General features: G+C 40.2%; 1 protein-coding gene across 1 annotated transcript in view; it reads left to right on the forward strand.

Moving 5' to 3' along the window:
* Positions 1-22,738, forward strand: part of PIGG (phosphatidylinositol glycan anchor biosynthesis class G (EMM blood group)) — a gene marked incomplete at its 5' end in the record, with an annotated part of 89,956 nt that overhangs the window by 13,386 nt on the left and 53,832 nt on the right. Inside the window, 3 exons of the mRNA XM_082497552.1 lie at positions 8,257-8,474; positions 9,305-9,586; positions 18,118-18,575. Of these exons, the coding sequence (XP_082353678.1) occupies positions 8,257-8,474; positions 9,305-9,586; positions 18,118-18,575 (958 nt within the window). The remainder of the gene's footprint in view (positions 1-8,256; positions 8,475-9,304; positions 9,587-18,117; positions 18,576-22,738) is intronic.

The raw sequence follows: 22,738 nt of genomic DNA on the forward strand, positions 1-22,738 counted from the left end.
AACTAGATCCAAGTAGCTTTTAGCAGAGTCTTAAGCTAAATTCTCCCTGTTGCTGTAAACTTCTTAGAGGCTCTTGCTTTTCTTAAGAGCATCCTAGATGTGTAAGGCTGTATTTTAACGCTTTGGTCAGGGTGATTAAGATTGGTGGGGGAAAGAGATGTGCTGTTTGTTTAGTGTTGTTTGATTGATGTGGATACTTCAGGCCCTAGAAATACTGAAGAAAATGTCACTAACTCACTGACAAATGCTGCATGTAGTTTAAAAGCATGCATGAATGGCCCTTTATTTTGGGTGGCTTCTAAGTGAAGATAAATACCATCCCACTTGACCCACTACAGGCACATACAAATATATGCATGTCTGTCATGATTCCTATAAGAAAGGGATTATCTTGCAAAGAAGTCATTATATTCAGTAATCAGACTTAGCTTCAAGAAGGATGCCCATTTTAAGGGTAAAAAGGAGGACCCTGGGAGCTACTGACCAGTCAGCCTCATCTCCATGCCAGTAAGGTCATGGAGCAGATCCTCCTGGAAGACATGTCAAAACACATGGAATACAGGGACGTGATTAGAGATGGCCAACATTGCTTCACCAAGGGCAATTGTGCCTGACTAATCTACAGTGGAGTGGCCTTCTACAATGGAGTAACTGCATCGGTGGACAAGAGAAAAGCTGTAGGTGACATCTACCTAGACTTCTGTAAGACCTTTGATACAGCCTCCCACAACATTCTTGCTGTTGTATTAGAAAGATATGGGTTTGATGAATGGACGCTTAGATGAATAAGAAATTGGCTGGATGGCTATGTCCAAAAATTTATCATCAATGGCTGAATGTCAAAGTGGAAGCTAGTAACAAGTGGTGATCTAGTGAAAGATGTCCCTGCCCATGGTGGCAGGGGTGGACTAGATGATCTTTAAAGGTATCTTCCCTTCCAGCCCGAACCATTCTATGGTTCTATAAGTTCTATAAGTAAGTTGGGAAGGTGAGGAGGGACAGTTGCCTGTTATGTGAGAGAGCAGTGGCAGTGCATGGAGCTCTGCCTGGGGATAGATGATGAAACAGTTGAGACCTTCTGAGTCAGGATTAGTGGATAGACCAACATGGGCAGTATTGTTATGGGTGTCTGCTACAGTCAGTCTGACTGGGAAGAATTAGTCAGTCTTCAGACAACTTGAGGAAGGCCAGTGTTCACCCTCTGTGGTGCTCATATGGTGCTTCAACCATTCTGCAGCTGTTCAGGTAGCTGGACAGTGAGATGGACCAAAAAGTGGCTCAGCTGCTGGGCTCACATGGTTGTGATCAGCAGTACAAAGTCCACCTGGAGTGGACTAGCAGTTGCTAGTGATCAACTGCAGGACTTGACATGGGCTGATACTGTTTATCATCTTCCTTAATGACCTGGGTGATGTGACAGAGTGCCACCTCAGTGAGTCTGCGTGCAATACAGAACAGGGAGGAGTGGTTGATACAGTTGGTGGGTATGCTGCCACTCAGAGGCACCTCGACAAACTAGAGAAATGGACTTGCAGGAACCTCTTAAGATTCAGCAAAGGGAAATGTCAAATCCTACACCTGGGAGGAAATAATCCCATGCACCAGTGCAGGTCATGTACTGACAGGCTTGAAAGCAGCTTGGTGGAGAAGAACAAAGGCTCCTTGGGGACACCAAGTTGAACGTCATCCAGCAGTAGACCCTTGTGGAAGGAAGGCCAACAGCATCCAAGACTGCATTAGGAGGTCAGTCATCAGCAGGTCAATCCTTCCTCTTTCCTCAGCTGTGGGAAATCGTATCTGGGGTCTTAGGTCCAGTTCTGGTCTCCTCAGTACAAGAAAGGCATGGATATAATGTAGTGAGTGCAGCAAATGGCCATGAAGGTAACGAAGGGATTGGAACATCTATCCTACAAGGAGAGCCTGGGGGTGCTAGGACTGTTCAGCTTGGGTAGGAAGAGACCCAGCAGGGATCTTATCAATGTAGGTAATGAATGATGGGATGGAATAAAGAAGATTGAACCAGGGTCTACTTGGTGGTGCCCAGTGAATAGACAGAAAGCAGTGGGCATAAATTGTCATGCAGGAAATTTTGTTAAACTGGAAGAAAACTTTTTTTATGTAAGGGTTGTCAAACACTGGAATGAGTCGCTTGGAGAGGTTGTAGAGTCTCTGTACCTGGAGACATTCAAGACCTGACTGGACACAGTTCTGAGCAATCTACTCTAGCTCACTCTGCTCTGAACCTTTGGTTTTTATTTGTAGACCATCGAGACACTCATCAGAGTTGTGCTGACAAGTCTTGGGCCATACGATTTCTGAATTCTACAAAGTGTGTTGCCAGGTTTTTTGAGGGAAAGAAACCTCAGAAGATAACTCAGTTAGACATCTTACTCATATTTGCTGCTGCAGGTTCAAGCTTTCCAATGCAGATTCTCAGGTAGTAACAACTGGTGGATTGTAACATTTCAGTGGAATGCTAAGAGAAGTGCAGGTCACTGGAGCTTCAGTTTAAAGTGAAAGATACTTGCAGGGGTGTTCTAAGCCTTGCTGCTTTTAAAAAAAGCTATTACTATTTTCAACTCTTCAGCTCAAAAAGTGTAGGTTCTTCTGAAGGGGAAAACATGGAATTCCTGCAGAGAGTATTGTAATTTGCAGCACAGGGATAGGACACCAACTATTAGTACCTTGAATATGATGACAGAGTCATAGTAAGAAAAGATTCACCTATTGTAAGCTATAGCATAATGTATACATTAATTTTTGGTGCAATGTTTGTTTCATTTTTAATGCAAAAAGATGAAGTCAAGATGTCAAGTGAGATGAATCACAGTCAGATGGGAAGGCAGAACGATCTTTACATGCTGTTTCATGACGAAGCCATGGAGTACCCTGGATTCAGCCACTCCAATGTTACGAACAAAGTGGAACAGTACACAAAAATATCTTCATCTTCAAGTGTGTTTTAAATGTATCTGTTAATAAAGAGCTGAATGGAGGCAGCTCAGTAACTTCCCTCCCCACCCCCCCCTCCAATGTTTGTTCTTACAAACATGCATTTTAAAATCAGAAGGTGGTACAGCATTTCATGGGACTTGGGTTTTGATTTCTTGAGATACAAAGGAATCTTCACTGTTAAACCTATCTTCAGGTAAATTAAATTTTAAGTGAGAAACTTGGTTAAGGGCTTGATTATTTTGAAAATGACTTTTTGAAATGTACTAATAAGTGCTAATGTTAGGTATTAGGTTTTCTTTTGCTAGAGATGGACACATGCAGCTAGAAAAAAAGAAGTCTGGAAAAGGTGAATAAAAACAGCTGGGAAAAAAAATGAAGAAGCTGAAAAGAGCAGTATCTAGAAACACACTATGGGTTTCTGAGTTCATACCTCAGTGTAAGGTAGGCAGCTGCAGGTATCTAGTAATGCTTCCCTCATGTTCTGAACTTCTGAACATGCATCTGAATGAACTAGGATTGTTTCTTTGACAGGCACTTCCCATTGGAATGAAGAGTCATGCTTGAGAGCAAGTTGGATGTTGTTACTAAAATGAGTGTCTGCTCTTCAATTTGGAACTAATCCTGGACTTGTATTAGATGCATATGTTGATTGAAATAATTTGATGGTTACTGGGAGATTTATATATTGAAACTAGAGAAGTCACTTTTATATTATCCATTCCTTCATTCCTTTCTTATATTTATAGGTGTGGTGTTTTTGGTGTTTGGTTTTTTTTTTTTTTTAATCATTGCTGACTGTGACTGTAACTAAGTGAAATTTTTATCAAGCTTGGGAAGCATAGCCATTTGCTTGTGATAACATTGGAGAGAGGCTGAAGCAGAAACTGCTAATGTAATACGATGCAAGTAAACCATTGCCAGGGCTCTGGGAAACCTGCAACTGGGCAAGCTTGCTTTGGATTTTGCCTCAAGTTTAATTTGTCTTGTGAGTATCCCATGCAGGAGTGACTTGCAAATGTTACCCAGCAGTTACCAAAGTGTTTCTCCAACAACCCAGAGTCTAAGACCCTTGTTTTATATCTACTGCATACAAATGTTTCATTGAACAGTTATCACTGGAGTTCTCAAAGGAAACTTGGTAACCATGGTCCTTTATTCCTTTCTGCAGGATCTTTAAATCATTCACGTAATATATATCACAGATGTAAGTGTGGGTTTGACTGAAACAGTCATCTTTCATAACATGGACAGAATAGATTTGGTGGGCAGTAGCATGGAAAGAGGTAGATGAGAATGAAATGCTAAAAGAATTGAAGAGGGGGACTAGGCAAAAAGCATGAAAAGAGAGCGGAAGATGTGGAGAGAATTTATTTAGATTTCAAAATATAATTTAACTCATTTCAATGTTCTGTTTAATGAAATAGCGTCATGTGAAATCTTGGTTTGATTAAATCTTATTTTAGATGATCCTTTCCGGATTTCTGGATTTCCTCAAAAGTATGAATATTTAACTCTTATTTTAAATATACTGGAAGAGGCCCTTTCTAGGGAATTCACTGTTCAAAGAACTACAGTAGGGAAATGAAAGTCTGCATGCACAATGGCAGCTATCTCGATATAGGACAAGAGGTAACGGGCACAAACTTGAACATAGGAAGTTCCATCTTAACATGAGGAGGAACTTCTTTACTTTGAGGGTGGCAGAGCACTGGAACAGGCTGCCCAGAGAGGTTGTGGAGTCTCCCACTCTGGAGACATTCAAAACCTGCCTGGACGCCATCCTGTGCAACTTGCTGTAGGTGACCCTGCTCTGGTGGGGGGATTGGACTAGATGATCTCCAGAGGTCCCTTCCAACCCTGACCATTCTGTGATAGCTCGATATAGTGTTTGCTGCTGGCTGAATTGTACTTTCTAGCAGATACCTGCAAGCCTCCTGCATAGCAGCATCAACATGCTTTGGAGTCTTTTAGAAGTCTTGGGAGACCAGACTGGACATTCTGAGTTAAACATTGCTTTCTAAAATTCTCACTTTGAATTCAGCCTGTAGTAGATCACAAAATGTCTTGTAGTGATAAGAGACTTAGAAATGGTAAACACAGTTCTTCCATAACTGCATAAGTATTGTGAATAGAAATACTTCATTAATCTTCATTAACTTGAAATAAAATTTAAAATGTTTCTGAATTTAATAATGTACTTTTGCTGAAAAGACTTGGAAAAAGCCCACCATGTTCTTTGTCAAGTCTGAGGTACTATTGATCTACAGGAGTAAAAAGGAGCTGTAACAAGTCTTTGTGACACCAAACTTACTTCAGCCATTGCTTTAACCCTTGTCTGAAACTGTACAGCAAATGTTTTGCCCTACTGTTAGCTAAGAAGGTAGGGATTGCGGGATGAGAAGATAATGATAGGCTCATTATGTAAAAATTTCTAAATTGTCCTTTTTGCCCTTAAATTGTCATTAACTTTCAAGTGAAATCACAGGGAAATAGCAAGGGTTATTGATGTGAAGTGAAACTAAACATTTTTCTTGCAAAAAAACAGATACATGTGAATGTTTGCACGTAACGTAATGTCTGGTGAAATACAAGTCTTCTGAAAGTTACTCTCTTTCTTTCCTTGTGTTGTTGACTGAATTTATGTTGTGATTGCGTACTATACTCAATGACCAATATTCTAAATATCATATGGCATGTTGAAGTATGAAGTGATGCACCTATAAAATGGAGAGGGAAACATGTTTCAAGTGCTTTCAGGAACAGCATCATTTTCCACATTTACAATAAAACACAGAAACTGACCTAATTGTTCTATTTTAGATAAATGCTCTTGCAATTAAACTCATAAGAAATGAATAGAATGTTCTTCAGATGCATGTAGGACCCACTATAATAATTTTGGCAGAAATAGTTTTAATTTTTTTTAATCTTTGTGCTTGTCAGTATTTACATTTTTGTTCCACTTGTGAACAAAATTATGCTCTTCTGTTTTCAGCTGTAGAGTCTGGTTATTGTCACTGAATATATCTTTTTGGGAAGTAAAAAGGCTATCAAGACGCAGCTTTTTGTGCTGCAGCTTTTTGTGTAAATGTTTAGTAATGGGAAAGTTGATGATGAAAATCAATGGGAGTTGATGAGAGAATAGAATAGTAGAGTAGTTTCATGTGTCCTTTGAATTGACTTGAATCATTCTGTTTGTACACCTACCCTTTGGTGTGTATGAACCAAAACAGCTGGTGTAAAATAAGAATTCTGTGGAATAACCAGTGAAGGGAAATAGATCTAGGAGAAAAGCTACTGCTACTGTGCTTGCAAAGGAATTCTAAAATGTAGGATTTGACTGTTTGCTTCTTTCCTGTGTCTCCTGTTTAGAGAGAATAGAGTAATTCAGAGATGTTTCTACAATATAAGAGAGGAAGAAAAGAAACTGTAATGTCTCTGTACCTGTATTAAAAAGCATACTAACATTAAAACTGGAACCCACAGAATTCAATGGTTGATTTAAAATTACTTCCTTCAGGGACATAGTGTAAGTGCTAGTCTTGTCCTCATGCCCAGTTCTGAAAGCAGACCACAGTCTTCATATATGTTGTCAGTGTTCACCCACAGTCTTTACTTGTTTACACATATATTTATCAGAAGACTTAATCAAAACTATTTTCGACAAGAAACTATTACCTGGCTATAGAGAACAGATACGTGTCCCAGAGGTGGGCTTGGTTTTCTGAATTTTTCTTAATTTATTATTTCTTTGATTTTTGTTTTGGATTTTGTTTATTTTTCTTCAGGTCAGAATTTTTTTAGATGTAGATGTGCCATCAATCACCTTCTTCTGCAAGAGTCTTGCTTCCATAGGCTGGTGGCAGCATTGTGTTTTCTCTTTTTTAATCAAGTTAAACTGTGGGCCATCCTTACATTATAGCAGAATTATTAAGTTTCACTGCTGCATATTGCTTTGCACCAGGTCCAAATGCCAGAGGCCAAATTGTGCACTTCAGCTGTTAACTTTTCTATTACTGCTTCAAAGTCTTGCATCCTTTGTGTTTAACTTCATGTTACCAACTGACTCTCATTAGCTTTGCAGCAAAATTGGGGTCCCTAATATTGTGTGTGTGTCCTTTGACGTTTCACAGAATCACAGAATTTTCAGAGTTGGAAGGGACCTCTAGAGATCATCTAGTCCAACTCCCCTGCTAAAGCAGGATTGCCTAGAGCACATTACTCAGGACCGCATCCAGGCAGGTCTTGAAAATCTCCAGAGAAGGGGACTCCTCAACCTCCCCGGGCAGCCTGTGCCAGTGCTCTGTCACCCTCACTGTAAAGAAGTTTTTCCGTGTATTTGAACGGAACTTCCTGTGTTCTAACTTGTGCCCGTTACCCCTCGTCCTGTCACTTGGAACCATTGAAAAGAGCCTGGCTCCATCCTCCTTCAACCCACCCTTTAGATACTTGTACGCAATAATAAGGTCTCCCCTCAGCCTTCTCTTCTCCAGGCTAAAGAGTCCCAGCTCTCTCAGCCTTTCCTCATAAGGGAGATGCTCCAAGCCCTTAATCATCTTAGTTGCCCTTTGCTGGACTCACTCCAGCAGTTCCCTGTTGCTCTTGAACTGGGGAACCCAAAACTGGACACAGTATTCCAGTTGTGGTCTCACCAGTGCAGAGTAGAGGGGGAGAATGACCTCCCTTGAGCTACTGGCCACACTCATCCCTATGCAGCCCAGGATTCCATTGGCCTTTTTGGCAACAAGGGCACATTGCTGGGCCATGGATAATTTACTGTCTACCACAACCCCCAGATCCTTTTCCTCCGAGCTACTTCCCAGCAGGTCCGCCCCTAACCTGTACTGGTGCCTAGCATTCTTCCTCCCCAGGTGCAGTTTCCTCCAGAGATCAGCTATTTGATCATTTCCCACTTGGCTTGTACAATATGGCCTGGATAATGAGTGGTTCCAGTTGGAAACATGGCTTTTTTTAAGGATTTAAAGCATTTGAATAAGTTTGTCCTAGAAACCTTTTGTAAAACTAAACAGATGTTTTAATACATTTGTCACTTTTAGAGGTCTTGACATTTTATTAATTGCTTTTATTCTGAGTAACTGGGTCATTATGGTCTTGCTGCAGGAAGATAATGTAACTTTCTAGATGTAAAAAAAAGTTTCAACCCCACAGCATTTTTTTTTTCCACACTATACAAGGAAATACAAAAATACAATCACCTCTTTAATAAATCTTTCTTTGTTCATGGATCCTGTGACCTCTTTTTTTTTTTTTTTTTTTTTTTTTTTTTTCCCTCCTCCTTAGATCCTGGATATGAACATTTTAAGATAGCAGAAAAGTCTCATGGTAGTTGGATCAAATTGTATTTAGAGGGGAATAATTCAGAAATACTCTTAAATCTTGGCAAAAAGGTCCTGAAGCAATATTTGGAGGCCCTGAGAGCTCTGAGTTCTTCGCTAAGCAAGCAAGTCACACAATATGACATGTATTCGATGATGGTGGGGACTGTGATCATTATGGAGGTATGAAAATACAAAATTTCTCTCTGTGAAAAAGCTAAGTGTGCAATCATAAGTTTCTGTTTTTTGACTATTTGGTGTATACTCTTACTGGTCTTTAGAATTACCGAGTATGAACTCTGAGAGTTGGCTGACTTTCTGCTTGGTTAGTACTCATTTTAAAGTATAACTTGGCCTTTAAAAAAAGAGAGCTTTTGATATAAGGTACTTATGTTTTGGTATAACAAGTTACAGTAAATGTGCAGATGTGCTACAACTTAAATTACTCCTGTATTAGTTAGCCTTCTACTTTTTGAGTAGCCTTACTGCATTAAAAAAAAACAATCCCAAACAAAAAAGTCTGGCAAGTAAGTTCCTACCTGTTTGTCTTTATCTAACAGTGAGTGTGGCTGCTCAGAACAGGCAATACATTGTGTGGGCAATTTTCTACCTGTGTCAGAGTGTGCATGTAACTTGAGGCATTTACAGGTGGCAACATTTCAAATTTGTTTTCTTAGGAACTATTTTGATATTGGGAGTTAAAGCTCTTAACTTTTGCAGGGAATGAAGATCATGTATGTGATCAGTTATCATAGGTGAGGTGGCGCATGGTGATTTATTAAACTCTGACTTTTGTGTCCGAGCCCTTAATAAGTGAAAACACAATCTTTAGTTCTCCCATTTATGTGGTAATATCTTACTGTGGACAAAGAATCCAGCATAGTTCTTCACAGGTTTTTTTGATGAACTATGTATACTAGCGGAGTGACATGGGTGACAACAGTATGGTTGTTTGTGTGTATTCTCATTGTATGTTTTAGCTAACTCCAATTCTTTAATTCCCTATTTTCTAGGTTCTGCTGCTGCTTCTGCTCAGTGTTCCAAAAGCCCTGAGCAGCCGGGCAGAATTTGAAGTCCTGCTCTCCCCTCCACTATTCTCTCTGCTGTTTTACTTGATGTGTCTGACACTGTGTGCAGTTCATGTCATTGTATGCACGTCAGTACAAAGTTTATGCTATTTTTGCAGTATGTCCTGGTTAACAGCAGTTGGAGTGATGATGCTGATTTCTGCACTCATGTGCATTATTTTATCTGCCATTGCGAAGACGTTCGAGAATTCCAGGCTTCTACTGAAGGTAAGAGCATGTGTTAATTATGGTTCAAAATGTTTTGCTCTTTATGGCATACTTTCAGATAAAGTTTTATAAAAGTTTTCTCTGTGTATACTTAAAGAAATCGTTATTTGTAATGTCATTGAAATAATTTAAAATTGTAATTGAAATGTGGAGTGTTCACTGTGGCATAATAATGATTGCTATAGTGAATAACATAGAAGTGCTTATTTTCACATTACTTTAAGAAATGTTCTACTTAGCGTAAGTTGTTTAGCAGTTGATTTTATGAGATCAGAAATAGTGACGCTGTGTACACATTTTATGCTGTTACACAGTGATGTTTCACAATTGCAGTTAAAGTGAGATATATGATGATATTTTGCAACAACATGCACTGGCAATGATATGTTCTTTCCCAAATACCACAGACATTAATGCTCTAAGACTAATAGGAAAATACTTTGCTAGTACCCTTTCTTATATTGGTATTCTTAATGCTTTTTATAAAAATAGTTTTGAAACTGTAGCAGAGGCAGCAAAATTCATCTGTCTCTTCTACTTTATAAGTTTTTTAAGTTTAAGAAATTGAGTTTGTAACAATCTTTGGAATGCTCACAAATGGTCTCAGTTGTGTGAGTAGATACTTTTTGTAAAGTACTTGATGAGTTTTATTGTTATATTGAATGGAATTCAGGTAATTCCAAGGAAATGGAATTTGCGATGTCTCATTCTTATTTCACTCTGATCATCTTTGTGGCCCTTCTCTGGATCTGCTCAGCAGGTCCATGCCCTTCTTATGTTGGGGGTTCCAGAGCTGGATACAGTACTCCAGGTGGGGTCTCATGAGTGCAGAGCAGAGGGGCAGAATCACCTCTCTTGACCTGCTGGCCACGCTTCTTTTGATGCAGCCCAGGATGCGGTTGGCTTTCTGGGCTGCAATCGCACATTGCTGGCTCATGTAGAGCTTCTCATCAACCAGCACCTCCAAGTCCTTCTCCTCAGGGCTGCTCTCAATCTGTTTTCTGCCCAGCCTGTATTGGTGCTTGGTATTGACCTGACCCAGGTGCAGTACGTTGCACTTGGCCTGGTTGAACTTCATGAGGTTGGCATGGGCCCACCTCTCCAGCCTGTCCAGGTCCCTTTGAATGGCACCCTTCTTTTCAGCGTGTTGACTGCACCACACAGTTCGGTGGTGTTGGCAAACTTGGTGAGGGTGCACTCGATCCTACTGTCCCTGTCACCCATAAAGATGTTAAACAGCACCAGTCCCAGTACTGACCCCTGAGGAACACCACTCGTCTCTGGTCTCCAGCTGGACATTGAGTCATTGACCGCAATTATTTGAGTATGGCCATACAGCCAATTCCTTTTCCACCAAGTGGTCCATCAGTCAAATCCATATCTCTAATTTAGAGGCAAGGATGTTGTGTGGGACAGTGTCAAATGCTTTGTCTAGGTCTGGGTAGATGATGTCACTTGCTCTTCCTTTATCTGCCAATGCTGTAACCTCGTTGTAGAAGGCCACCAAATTTGTCAGGCAGGATTTACCTTTTAGTGAAGCCATGTTGGATGTCACTGATCACCTCCTTATTTTCCATATGCCTTAGTATAGTTCCCAGGAGGCTCTGCTCCATGATCTTGCTGGGCACAGAGGTGAGTGACTGGCCTGTAGTTCCCTGGGTCTTCCTTTTTTTCTGTTTTTAAAAATGGGTGTTATGTTTCCCCTATTCTAGTCAGCAGGAACTTCCCCGGACTGCCACAACTCCTTAAATATGATGGATACTGTCTTAGCAACTTCAGCTGCCAGTTCCGTCAGGACCTGCAGATGTATCTCATCAGGTCCCATGGATTTGTGCACCTTCAGGTTTTTTAGATGGTCTCGAACCTGAACTTCTGCAGCAGGCAATTCCTCGTTCTCCCAGTTCCTGCCTTTTCCTTCTGCAATTTGGGCAGTGTGCTAGAGCCCTTGCTGGTGAAGACTGAGGCGAAAAAGTTGAGTACCTCAGTCTTGTCTGTGTCCTGGGTGACCAGGTCTCCCATTTCCTTTTGGAGAGGTCCCACATTTTCCCTAGTCTTCCTTTTGTCACTGACCTACCTGTAGAAGCTTTTCTTATTGCCCTTGATGTCCCTGGCCAAATTTAATTGTGTCAGGGCTTTATCATTCCTAACCTGATCCCTGAATGCTCGAACAATGTCTCTGTATTCCTTCCAGGCTACCTGTCCTTGCTTCCACCTTCTGTAGGCTTCCTTTTTGTGTTTGAGTTTGTCCAGGAGCTCCTTGTTCATCCATGCAGGCCTCCTGGTGTTTTTGCCCAACTTTCTCTTTGTTGGAATGCATCACTCCTGAGCTTCGAGGAGGTGATCCTTGAATCTTGGGCCCCTCGTCCCTCCAGGGCTTTATCCCACAGTACTCTACCAAGCAGATCCCTGAAGAGGCCAAAGTCTGCTCTCTTGAAGTCTAGGGTGGTGAGCTTGCTGTGCGCCCTCCTCGCTGCCATAAGGATGTTGAACTCCAGTTAGTATCTGTTGGACATGAAGATGCTTATTTTCAAGTAACCTTTGAAAATATCTCCGTTTGTCTGTAAATGGAACAGTTATCAATTCAAGCATATCCTGTTCGAACTAGAAAGATGGAGGGATATCTGAAATTGGTGCATACAAATTTTCTGGAGTTTTATCTAGCTGGGACTTCAGGACATAGCAACAGCAGATAAGATCATCTGGTTCAAGTTGATAATACATGAATGAGGAGCAATGTTTTCCAGAAGGCTTGTGTGTGTGTTTGTTTTTCCAAGACTGGGTCAGATAGAAATAAAAAATACTGCATTCTCCATCCCAGGTCGGTCTGTGATATTTTTGCTACCCGAGACGTATCTGAAAATGTGGAAAGCTGAAGGATGGGTTATGAAGTTTAGGCAATAGTAATTCTGGTTGAGGCAGACATGACTTTGTATCCAGATCCATAGAAATGCATTTTCATCATCCCATCTTCAATCTGTTCCATAGGTGACTGGATTGCTGGATGTATATCTCATCTAACCAGTCAGGTAGGCTTTGCTATCCCTGTTCAAGTTCCAAAGCAAGCTTGAAATATTTTGTAGGCTTAGTAAGTAAGTTTCCCTTTCAGACACGTATAAAACGGTGACCTGGATATGACTTACATTTTTACCAATCTCAGGGCTGTTGCAGAAAGATATGGTGGTTATTTTGCATGTGGCTGCTTATACAAAGATACAGCCTCGAGACTGTGAAAGGCATAGTGGATAATCCAGTGTTGCTTGCAGTGTGGATGTGAAAGGTTTTTTACTGGTAACTGGGGCACAAACACTGTAATTCACAAACATTCACGTCCCTCCTTCTATCCCCTTTTCCAATAGAATACCTAGACTTTAGTGGAGAAGCTGGTTGTCTGTATATGCTGTGTGTTGATCTTGAAGCGCCTTCTGTGTGAGTTAGGAGTATTACTTATGCTAAAATATCCAAGTGTCTGTGACCTGTGTATCTCCACAGTGCAAATCTGCATATGGGCTCCACTTTTGAGAGAGCTCTGAAGCCCTGCTCTTCTGATGGCAAGAGTAGAATCCTGAATCAGTGTCTCACCAGTTAAAAAGGCTAAAAGGCTTTTCTAAGCTCATGCTATACGATAAAATTTAGGTATTTTAAAGTAATTAAGATAAGCTCTCCTGTTAACGGCTTCAGGGCTTTTTTCCTTCAAATTGTTTCCATTCAGCATCTAAAGATTTCTCTGAAAGGCTTCTCATTTGTAATGCTTTTTTTCCACTGTGGCTGAATATAGAAACTGATTACTAAGTCCATGAATTTTCTCAAGACCAGTGCAGGCAGCCTTAGCATCTGCTTCCTGACTGTTATTTATAGGTTCTGATTGCTATGTTTCTAGCAGCACCAGCCCTTCTTTTAATGACACTGGAGGCTTAGTTCGGCAGCCCTTTACGAATTCCAGAAAATCATTACAAATTTTAACTTCTAGTTCACTCTAGTTTCTTGGTAGTTGACTTAAGTGTGGTGTTTACTACTACTAGTTGTATTTTTTTTTCTATTTCTGACAGAAATCAAAACCAATAGTTTTTTTGAAAATATAACACAAACATTAAAGCTTGTCAAATACAGCTTTGGAGATTTTTCATTATGCAGAATTGTAGTGTTTTTTAATTATGTAAACAAAATGTCCCTCTTTCTGTTTATCTTAAAATACTGTGTACATTTTGAAGTATTTTTGGGTTTCCTCCTCTGTTTGATATTATTCTTTACTGAATTCAATGATAAAACATTTTTATGCAATCATACCTAATTTTTTTTTTTTTTGCTTTTTTTGACTTGGGTGGGAGAGGTGTGGGGAAGGTGGTTGGGTGGTACTTTTACTGAGTAGCTTTCAAAGATGATCCCTTTGAAAATGTAGGAATAAGTGTGATCCGTAGTATTCTGTTATAGGAAAGTTATTATCAGTGGGAATGAAGACTGGGTGCAGGGAGCTCAAATACCAGAAGGGAACAGAATAAATACTTGAATTTTGGGTGGTGGTGAGCATGAAAAATAAAATGTTTCTCATCTGAAAGGTGGTTGTAAAATTCCTCAGGCATTAACTATGGACAGTTAATTTTCGTGAAAAAGAGCTTTACTCTCAACCATACAAAAGCCACATACCTGAAATTGGACCTAGAAGATAGACTACAGGAGATTTTATTTCAAAATGAAGAAAATTTAAGTTTCATGGGCAGGGATGCATATATTCCTTTGTTTATGTACTGGCACTTCTGCAAGCTAGCAAGATATGTTCAAAGATAGGGCAAAGAGTTCAGTTTCTGTATTACTTAATTACTAATGCTGATACATCAAATGCTAAAGCTACCTTGATTAATTTGAAAGCCTTGCTTTTATAAATTTCTAAACCAAAGATTCTGTATTGTTTGTTTGCCAAGACATTGGTGCGAGTTATACAAGTCTTTTAGTATCTAGAGTGCCTGCTGAGTTCCTGAGGGTTGGAGGTGTACAGTAGCTAGAAAGATGGAGCTGTGAATATCAGAGCAGGGCCTACATTTCTGTGCCTGTAAACCAGATCCGAAAACTGAGTACAATCTAAGTAATCTAAGGTCAGGCTGTTTAAAAAAACTGTAATCATAGCATTTCTAATAAGGCACAGTTCATATATGAGGGATTACCAGTAAATTTAGAAAGACTTGAAGCTATTTTCAGTATTTCTTAGAACATCAAGGCTCAGGAGATTGTAATTTGCAGGATAATTTTTCATTCTGTATAGTGACTAACTCTGGTCTGAAACATGGTTTATCAATAAAAGCCATTGGACTTTAATCCTTTGATGTGAATATAGGAGTAAGTTTTTTCTTTTTCACTGGAGTTGTGAGAGTCAGACAAGCAGGCAAGAAATACAGATTTCTGATGCTGGGATATTTCACAATGATGCCATTATTTTCATGAGCCTTTTGCATGTTCCCAATTGATAATACATTGTTTCTTCAGTTTTCATATCAGTACTGACAGCCACCAGATACAAGAGAGCAATCCTTATATAGATTTTATGTTATGACTTATAAAGAAGTCAAATTAATTGTATTGAATACTGGTTCATTCTCATTCATTGAGGATCTCAGATTCCGTTGTGTCTGCAAGCAGATGGTGCTCACTCATTAGTTAGTTAGCCAAGATCTTTAAAGTCAGCATGATGGAATTACCGGAGTTTAAACTTTCTGTAATTTAGTCATGTACTGTTCTTGTCTCAGTTTTGTGATTTCATGGTCTTTGGTCTCTGCACAGAGTACATCTCTACCTTGTCCTTTTGTTCCAAATACCAGATTATGGTATTTGATTTTCAGAGTAGAGTACTAAACAAAAAGGAGTACTCTTTAGAGAACCAAAGAAATTTCAAATGCTAGTAAATTTAGATTTGGCCTGGGCAGTTTTTCAGATTATGGCTGTTCTTGTGCTAAATTTTTAGTGTTTTTTCCCCCATTATTGTTGTATGTAACCTCATGGGGTCTTTGCTTTTTTTTGTTGTTGTTGCTTATGGGTTTTTTTTTTTTTTTTTACGTGAAGTGACTTTGGTGTAGTATATTTATTTAACAACACGAGAAGTGTAGGTGATGTGAATAGGTGATAACTAACTATATCTCCTGCATACTTTCACATACATCTCAAAGTCTTGATTTTGCAAAAGTTGTTTTTCTCAAAGCAAAATTTCAGATAATGTTAACTACCTTCTTGTATCAAGTGTGCTTGTTGTACTCTCCGCGTTATGTGGTCTTGCTTATTTAACAAAAATATATATGCTGCTATCAGTAAATCTTAAGCATAAGTGAGACATCTAATATGCTCAGGGATCTTTGTATTACTTAATACCACTTTCTCATTATCTGCTGTAAGATTAGTGAGTTTCTATATTTTTCTAACAAATTATTTAAACAGTTCAGGAATTGTAGTACACTGTGCATCTTTGGATGAGATTATGTGTTCTGTCATTTTCATCTGTATGAATATTCAAGGTAATTTTTAGAGGTTCATAAGGTCAAATGTAGGAGGATGATGTGATTGAAGTGTGCAGTTAAAGAAATTAACATGAAACTAGGTTCAGAGATCTTTGTTCTGAAGTAAAAATGACATGCAGTAATTTTGATTTGGTTTTTAAGTTGTTGTTTATCAGGTGTTTAAATACCAGTTTAAAATACTCTGTGATATTCTCTAATAGAGAAAAATTAATGAGAAGATAAAAAGGTAAAGGGTGATTTTTGACAATGTCTTTCCCAAAATGCTTCACAAGTGAGTAACCCTATTAAGGTATGTTTGTTATGGCTCTGGTGCCATCCAGGGCTGGGGCATTTGTCCTGTCTTGCTGCTGGAGCCCAGCTGTGCGTGCCCGGGCTGTGCGTCTCTCCCCACCTCTAACTCAGACTCTGAGGAGAATTTAATCACACAGACGTCCCTCCAGCTGGTGGCCCTGTAAGCTCTCACACATAGGTGTGCACTCCGGGCCCTACAGTTTCTGATGCAGACCTGCAAGCTTGGTCATCCGTAGTCACTTTTCCTGTTGCTGATACCCTGTCCTCTCTCACACTGTGATCCCTCGAGCTGCTGGCACTTTGGTCACACCATCCTGATGGCCTGTGGTCCCCACTCTGGTCGCTGGGATGTGGACCCTCATGTGCTGCAGTCACTGGCACTACAGGCATGTGGGTCCAATGACCTATGATCCTGCTCCAGTTGCTGACATTTGCTTTTACTCGCTTGGGTCTCAAGTTGCTGGCATGGGGACTTGTCTTGCAGTGAGACCTTGCAGCACCCACCAGTGGGACAGAGAGTGGAGTTGCACAGAAAGATAGTTAGGAGAATATTTAATAAGACAAGATAGACCACAGTGGTCAGGCTGTGCCTGCTTATACATGACTCTGGCCCCTTTATCCTTCCTCCTCTCACTTTGCCCCCTGCCTCCAGCCTGTTCTTCACCACCCTCTCTCCCTCACCTTTGACACTTTCCTGAAGCATTGCTTAATGAGTTTGTATAGATCTGCAGGCACCATCAAATATCCATAATACTCATTTTGTGTTACTTCTGCCTTATCTGTTACAAAGACCAGGCTGATGCTCTTCAGAGTGATGTCTATGATTAATGTTGTTGTTTGTGGGTTTGTTAATGGCCTGACAATTAATGGCCGAAGAGTTTTGGTCATCTTTATGATCTCCCTTAGTGCCTACTTGTCAGGTTTGTGTCTCTGTGTGGTCTTTTTATGGCTTTCCCACTTACTTTGTATTTCCTGTGAGCTGAAAAGGTCCTTTGCCTGGTAACATCAATGAACCAGATGCTCTCACCTTCCGCATGCCTTTACACTTTCTTTTTAGCTGTGTCATTGAGAGCAGTGATGTTGAACCAATTCCAAGTAGCTGCTGTGAACAGGAAATCAAACTAATGGCAGCATTAGACAAAGAATATTATGGTTTTAGATAGGCACAGCGTGTGAAGTAAATAATAGATGTGTAATGTTTAAAGTAGATTTTATGGTGAAGGGCACATTTCAAACTAAGCAAGGTTAAGGGGTGCCATCAGATTGTCTGCAGGGGACTTTTGTTAATTTGAGTAGCGAAGGCTATCACTGCACTGAGTTGAGGGCAGCACAGATTTAAACTACTAGAAAATTACCTGTTATCTGCGTCTCAAATTTGATTTCTGCAGGATTTCTGTTTTTCCTACTACAAATGTGCAACGGGGAGAGAGCTTATTTCATACCTGCTATCACAGGGGGGTAGGGAATCTTAATGTGTACAATTGTGATGATGATTATTCATAGAGAAGTTTTTTTCCCTTAAACAGAATGTAATTTTAAAAAGTATGATTACATTGCAATACTAGCTAAACAGCCTACACTAAAATGATTCTTTTATAAATTTTTGGGATTTGTCAAGGTAGAAATAACTTGTCTCACTGTTTATTTTGTTTTCCTAGAGGAAATTGCTGTATGGACACTATGAAATTTCACAAGTGAAATTTTTATATACTTTTACCACTGCTTTTTTTATTCTGTTTGCAGAATCCAGTTTTATCCAGTTCCAGCTGGTCAGAAATAGATGTGCTGATTCTGGCTGGAACTATTGGCCATGTTTTGAGTTTGGGGGCAAGCAGTTTTATAGAAGAGGAACATCAAACCTGGTATTTTCTTATCAATACACTTTGTTTGGTGCTGTGTCAGGAACTTTGTAGAAATAATTTTCTTTTGAAAGAATGTGACCTCCAACATAGCACCACTGTGAAACAAAATTTTGATAGTATAGGGGAAGCGTCTGCGTGCAGGAATATAGACATTCCAGCAGCAGGTAATTCAAAACTGGGCAAGGCCACCTCTTCAGCTGAATTCATAAAAGGATCAGAAAAGTGGATAAGCTTAGCGAGTCCATGGATCATTCTTATTTGCTGTCGGCTACTTCGATCACTGAATCAGACAGGCGTCCAGTGGGCTCATCGGCCAGACTTTGGACATTGGTTGATAAGGTGAGTATCTGATTTATTGTCATACTTTCTGACTTATTTAAAAATTAATGTATGTTTTGTTTGGTGAAATAGGTATGCATGTCTATACAGTCTCTGTTCAGAAAGTGCTCTAAACCTGCAAAGTGGGTAAACCATGAAATAACATAAGGAATTTTTTGCTGCTATGTCATGCAGGATTACTATCTGTGTGCTGTGTACTACCAATAATTTATAATCTTTGCCCTGCACCATGACTTATCTAATTAATGCCAATTATACACTATAGGTTTATCAGAGGCAAAAAGTAAATATTTTCCATATGTAAGTCAACAGTGTCTGATTTGGGAAAATAAAAATCACTTAAAAGAATTAAACCCTTGAAATTAAGGCAGAAGGTTCTGGTCAATTCTAAACTTTATGAAGTTGCGAGAGAAGATGCTGCACATAGAATTCTTCCATGTTTATCACAGACATTTGATGAGTGAGTGGAAAACTGAAGGAATTTTTCAAGTGTAGTATGTAAACAAGAAAGGGGATTTTTTACAACTTGAAGTGCACTGGAGAAGGGCTCCTACTTTTTCTACTACCTTCTAGTATTGTGAAGAACTACAGTCATTAATCAGTGGTAAAAAGTACTTGATGTTTGAACTGTCTTCTGTAATTCAGCTGGTGGACAGAGAAGCAATACCTTGTGACTGACTAGTCAAGGTTTTGCAGACAGCAGATGGGTGCTATGCAAGATAAAGAGATTTCTTGTCAGTATCGTACAATGCATGGATGAAATGTTATTCATCATTCGTTAAAAGTGACATGATCAAATGAACTAATGAGACTTGTTATTTATTGGCAGTCTCACAGATAAAATGCTAATTTCTGTGACAGGCATGACTGCTGAAAGACATGAGTTATGAGGGAATTTATCGCATTACAGCAGTTGTTCTATACCAAAGCTTTCACTATGCGTTCCTCCTCTTGAGTTGTGGTGAGGGATTGAGGAAGGAATGTCATATTCCCAGCGTTAAGTCCACATGATAGAGAATTCCTTCATTATGAGCTAAGCCAGTATGTGAGCAGGATTAGGTGTAATTTGGTATGACTGGGAGGATTTTTATAATTAATCCTGAGGATCTTCCAAAGATTTATTTGCCAAATAAAGTCCTGAGCCAGATGTTTTCTCCAGACTGTCAGCTCTTTTCTTTGGAGTGTACTAGTGCCACAATGCCATGAAATGAAGACTTGATATTCTTGCAGCTGAGAAATTGCATTTATTTCAGAGATATGCTTTTGCTCGTATGGTTCCCCAGGAATGTTTACTGACACTTGGAAATACTACAAGCCTTCTAAAAATTGTGTGTGCATGCCTGGATGTAACTTCCAAAGATCCTGTCTTGGTAAGGGTGCTCCCACCTCTGATATGCTGGTGCTGGGTATGACTATGGAGCAGCAAAATCTGTTATAGACTCAGGCCGTGGGGACTCAGGGAGATAGCACAGGTAGAAAGTAGTCTGCAGCTAGAGCAGGTGCTTCTAGAGCATCCTGATTTGTAACACAAGCTGGGAAATCCTGTATGCGCAACTCTTAACACTGTAAGGAGCTTTGAGGCAACCCACTCAAGTAAACCAAGGTTCTTTACATTTGTTCTGGCTTACTCTGTGTTTGTTTTTTTTTTGGGGGGGGGGGATGGAGGAGGCTATTTTTGTGTTTAATTATTTTTGTCCTGTGAATTGGAATTGGCTTGTTTTGCAGAATTCCTATCCATCTTTGAAAACAACATAATCACAGGATGGTTGAGGTAGGAGGGAACCTCTGGAAATTATTTGGTTCAGTCCCCTTACTCAGAGCAGGGTGATCTAGAATAAATTCCTCGGATCCTTGTCCAGCTAGGTCTTTGATATCTCCAAGCATGGAGATTCCACAGCTATTCTGAGCAACCCGTTTTCCCCCCTCAAAATTCCCTTCTGTTTAAACAGAATTTCCTTTATTTCAATTCATGTCCATTGCCTCTTGTCTTTTGTTGGGCACCACTGATAAGAATATGGCTTCATCCTCCACCTCAAATCAGGCTGGTAAGATCCATACTGAGCCTTCTGTACTTGAGGCTAAACAGTCCCAGTGCTTTGAGCTTCTCCTTGTATGACAGATGCTCCAATCCTATCATCATTTTCATAGTCTTTCATTGCTCCAGTATGTCCATATCTTTGTATTGGGTAACCTGTAACTGGACGCAAGACTGAGCACCAAGGGAAGAAACACTTTTCTCAGTATGCTGGTAAGGTTTTTCATAATGCAGCCCCAAATGCTGTTGGTTGTCTTTGCTGGCAAGGGCATGTTGCTGGATGATGATCAACTCAGTGTCCACCAGGACGCTCAGAGCTATCTCTGAAAAGATGGTCAGCTGCCAGTCTGTCCTCATGTGTGCAGTTATTTGTTCCAAGGTGCAGGACTTAACCTCTTCACCTTGTTGAACTTCATAAGGTTCCTGTTGGGCCATTTCTGCAGTCTGTCAAGGTACCTCTGAGTGGCAGCAGACCCATCTACTGTATCAGCCACTCCTCCCAGTTCTGTACTGTGTGCAGACTTGTCAAGGGGGCACTCTGCCCCACTGTCCAGGTCATTGATGAAGGTGCTAAACAATATTGGCCCCAGTGTCAAGCCCTGGGGTTGATTACTGGTGACTGGTCTCCAGGTGGACTTTATAATGCTGATCACAACCACATCAGCCTGGCAGTTGTACCAGTTTTCACTCCACCTAGCCTGGACTGCATCAGTTTGCCTGTGAGGATGTTATGGGAGATGGTGTTAAAAGCCTCCTTGTTAAAGATGAGATAAACAGCACTCCCTGCTATCCACTCTTCCACTGAGCTAGTCATCTCATCACAGAAAACTGTCAGGTTGATTAAGTATTAGTTCCCCTTCATAAAATCATCACAACCCTATTATTAAAAGTTGTCTCTTCCCCCTTCAGTAAGGCAGAATTACAGTAGCTAGATACCAAAACCAAAACTTCAGAATTTTACAGGTGAATTACTCCCTGTGCTTCCCCACCAAATTAAAGTCTCAGATTAGGTATATTTGCTTGGGTCTTGAAGGAAATAGAAGAGAAAAAGTCCTACACCTGTAGTCTTAGGCTATGACTCCTTGTTTGGCTATAATAGTATATTAAATGAGCTTTTGCCTTGCAAGGCAAGGTATCTGTGGTCTTGCTCCTCCTCTCACTGGCCTGTATTTTACCAGCACGGCTGTTGCTTTATCAATATGGTGAATTAAATAATTGAATAGATGTGGATGGAAAAATAACCCAAGATAGCATGGGAAACTTGGCTTTCAGATGGATCACTTCTCACTCTGATTTACTGTCCAGCTTCACGATCAAATGGGCTGGCTTAGTAACAGAAATGCGGGAAGGGGAGAGTGTGCAAGACGGCACTGCTGCTGTTGAAATTCCCGCAGAAATAAAATGCGAAAGTATCTGTATCTTTTGAAGTGCTGCAGACATAAACAGTTTTTTTTTCTTTCTGCCATTGTTAGCATTCCTTACAAAAACCCATTTGCCTTTCAAATCTGATAGAGAAAGAAGCAATGATTCACAAACTTCTACTCTTGGGGTCTTTAAAAAGACTGTGGAACAGTCCAGAGTGCCATGCTGTGGCAGGCTAAGGTGTGTCATTGGGGCTGCCACAGTTCTGCCTTCTCCCTTTCACTGACGTAACTACTTCTGCTGGGTTGAGGGAGCAGGTGAAAGAGCAGAACCCTGGCAGCCCTGGCACAGGTTGACTCGGGCTGTTGTGGAGCTACATCCTGACTTAAATCAATGGAACAGTTTTTAGCCTCACAGTAGTATATAATATACATCAACCATGCTTACGTGTACTTCAGTTGCTTTTGTAGTGTTAAAAGAATGCCCAAATAGCAGCATTTGAAAAATGCACAGTTTTTGGACTTAAGTTATGGGGATGTAGGTGAGTTCTTGGGTCTGAAAAGGTTCACCGGACAAGCTTCAGAAAGATGAGTCAATGACACAACTAAATCTTCGCACATCCTGTGGTTTGTAGAGTATCTGTGAATTTCTATTTGGCAAGCATGCTTGCATTTTCTTTGGTTGGAGGTTTTAACGTCTTTGCTGCTTCTCCTTCAGAAGAGAACAGGGCAGCAGAGATGTCTGTTTCTCTAGAGTTTTGATCAGG

This window comes from Vanellus vanellus (assembly GCF_965231255.1).
Source record: "Vanellus vanellus genome assembly, chromosome: Z".
In the NCBI taxonomy this organism is placed as follows: Eukaryota; Metazoa; Chordata; class Aves; order Charadriiformes; family Charadriidae; genus Vanellus; species Vanellus vanellus.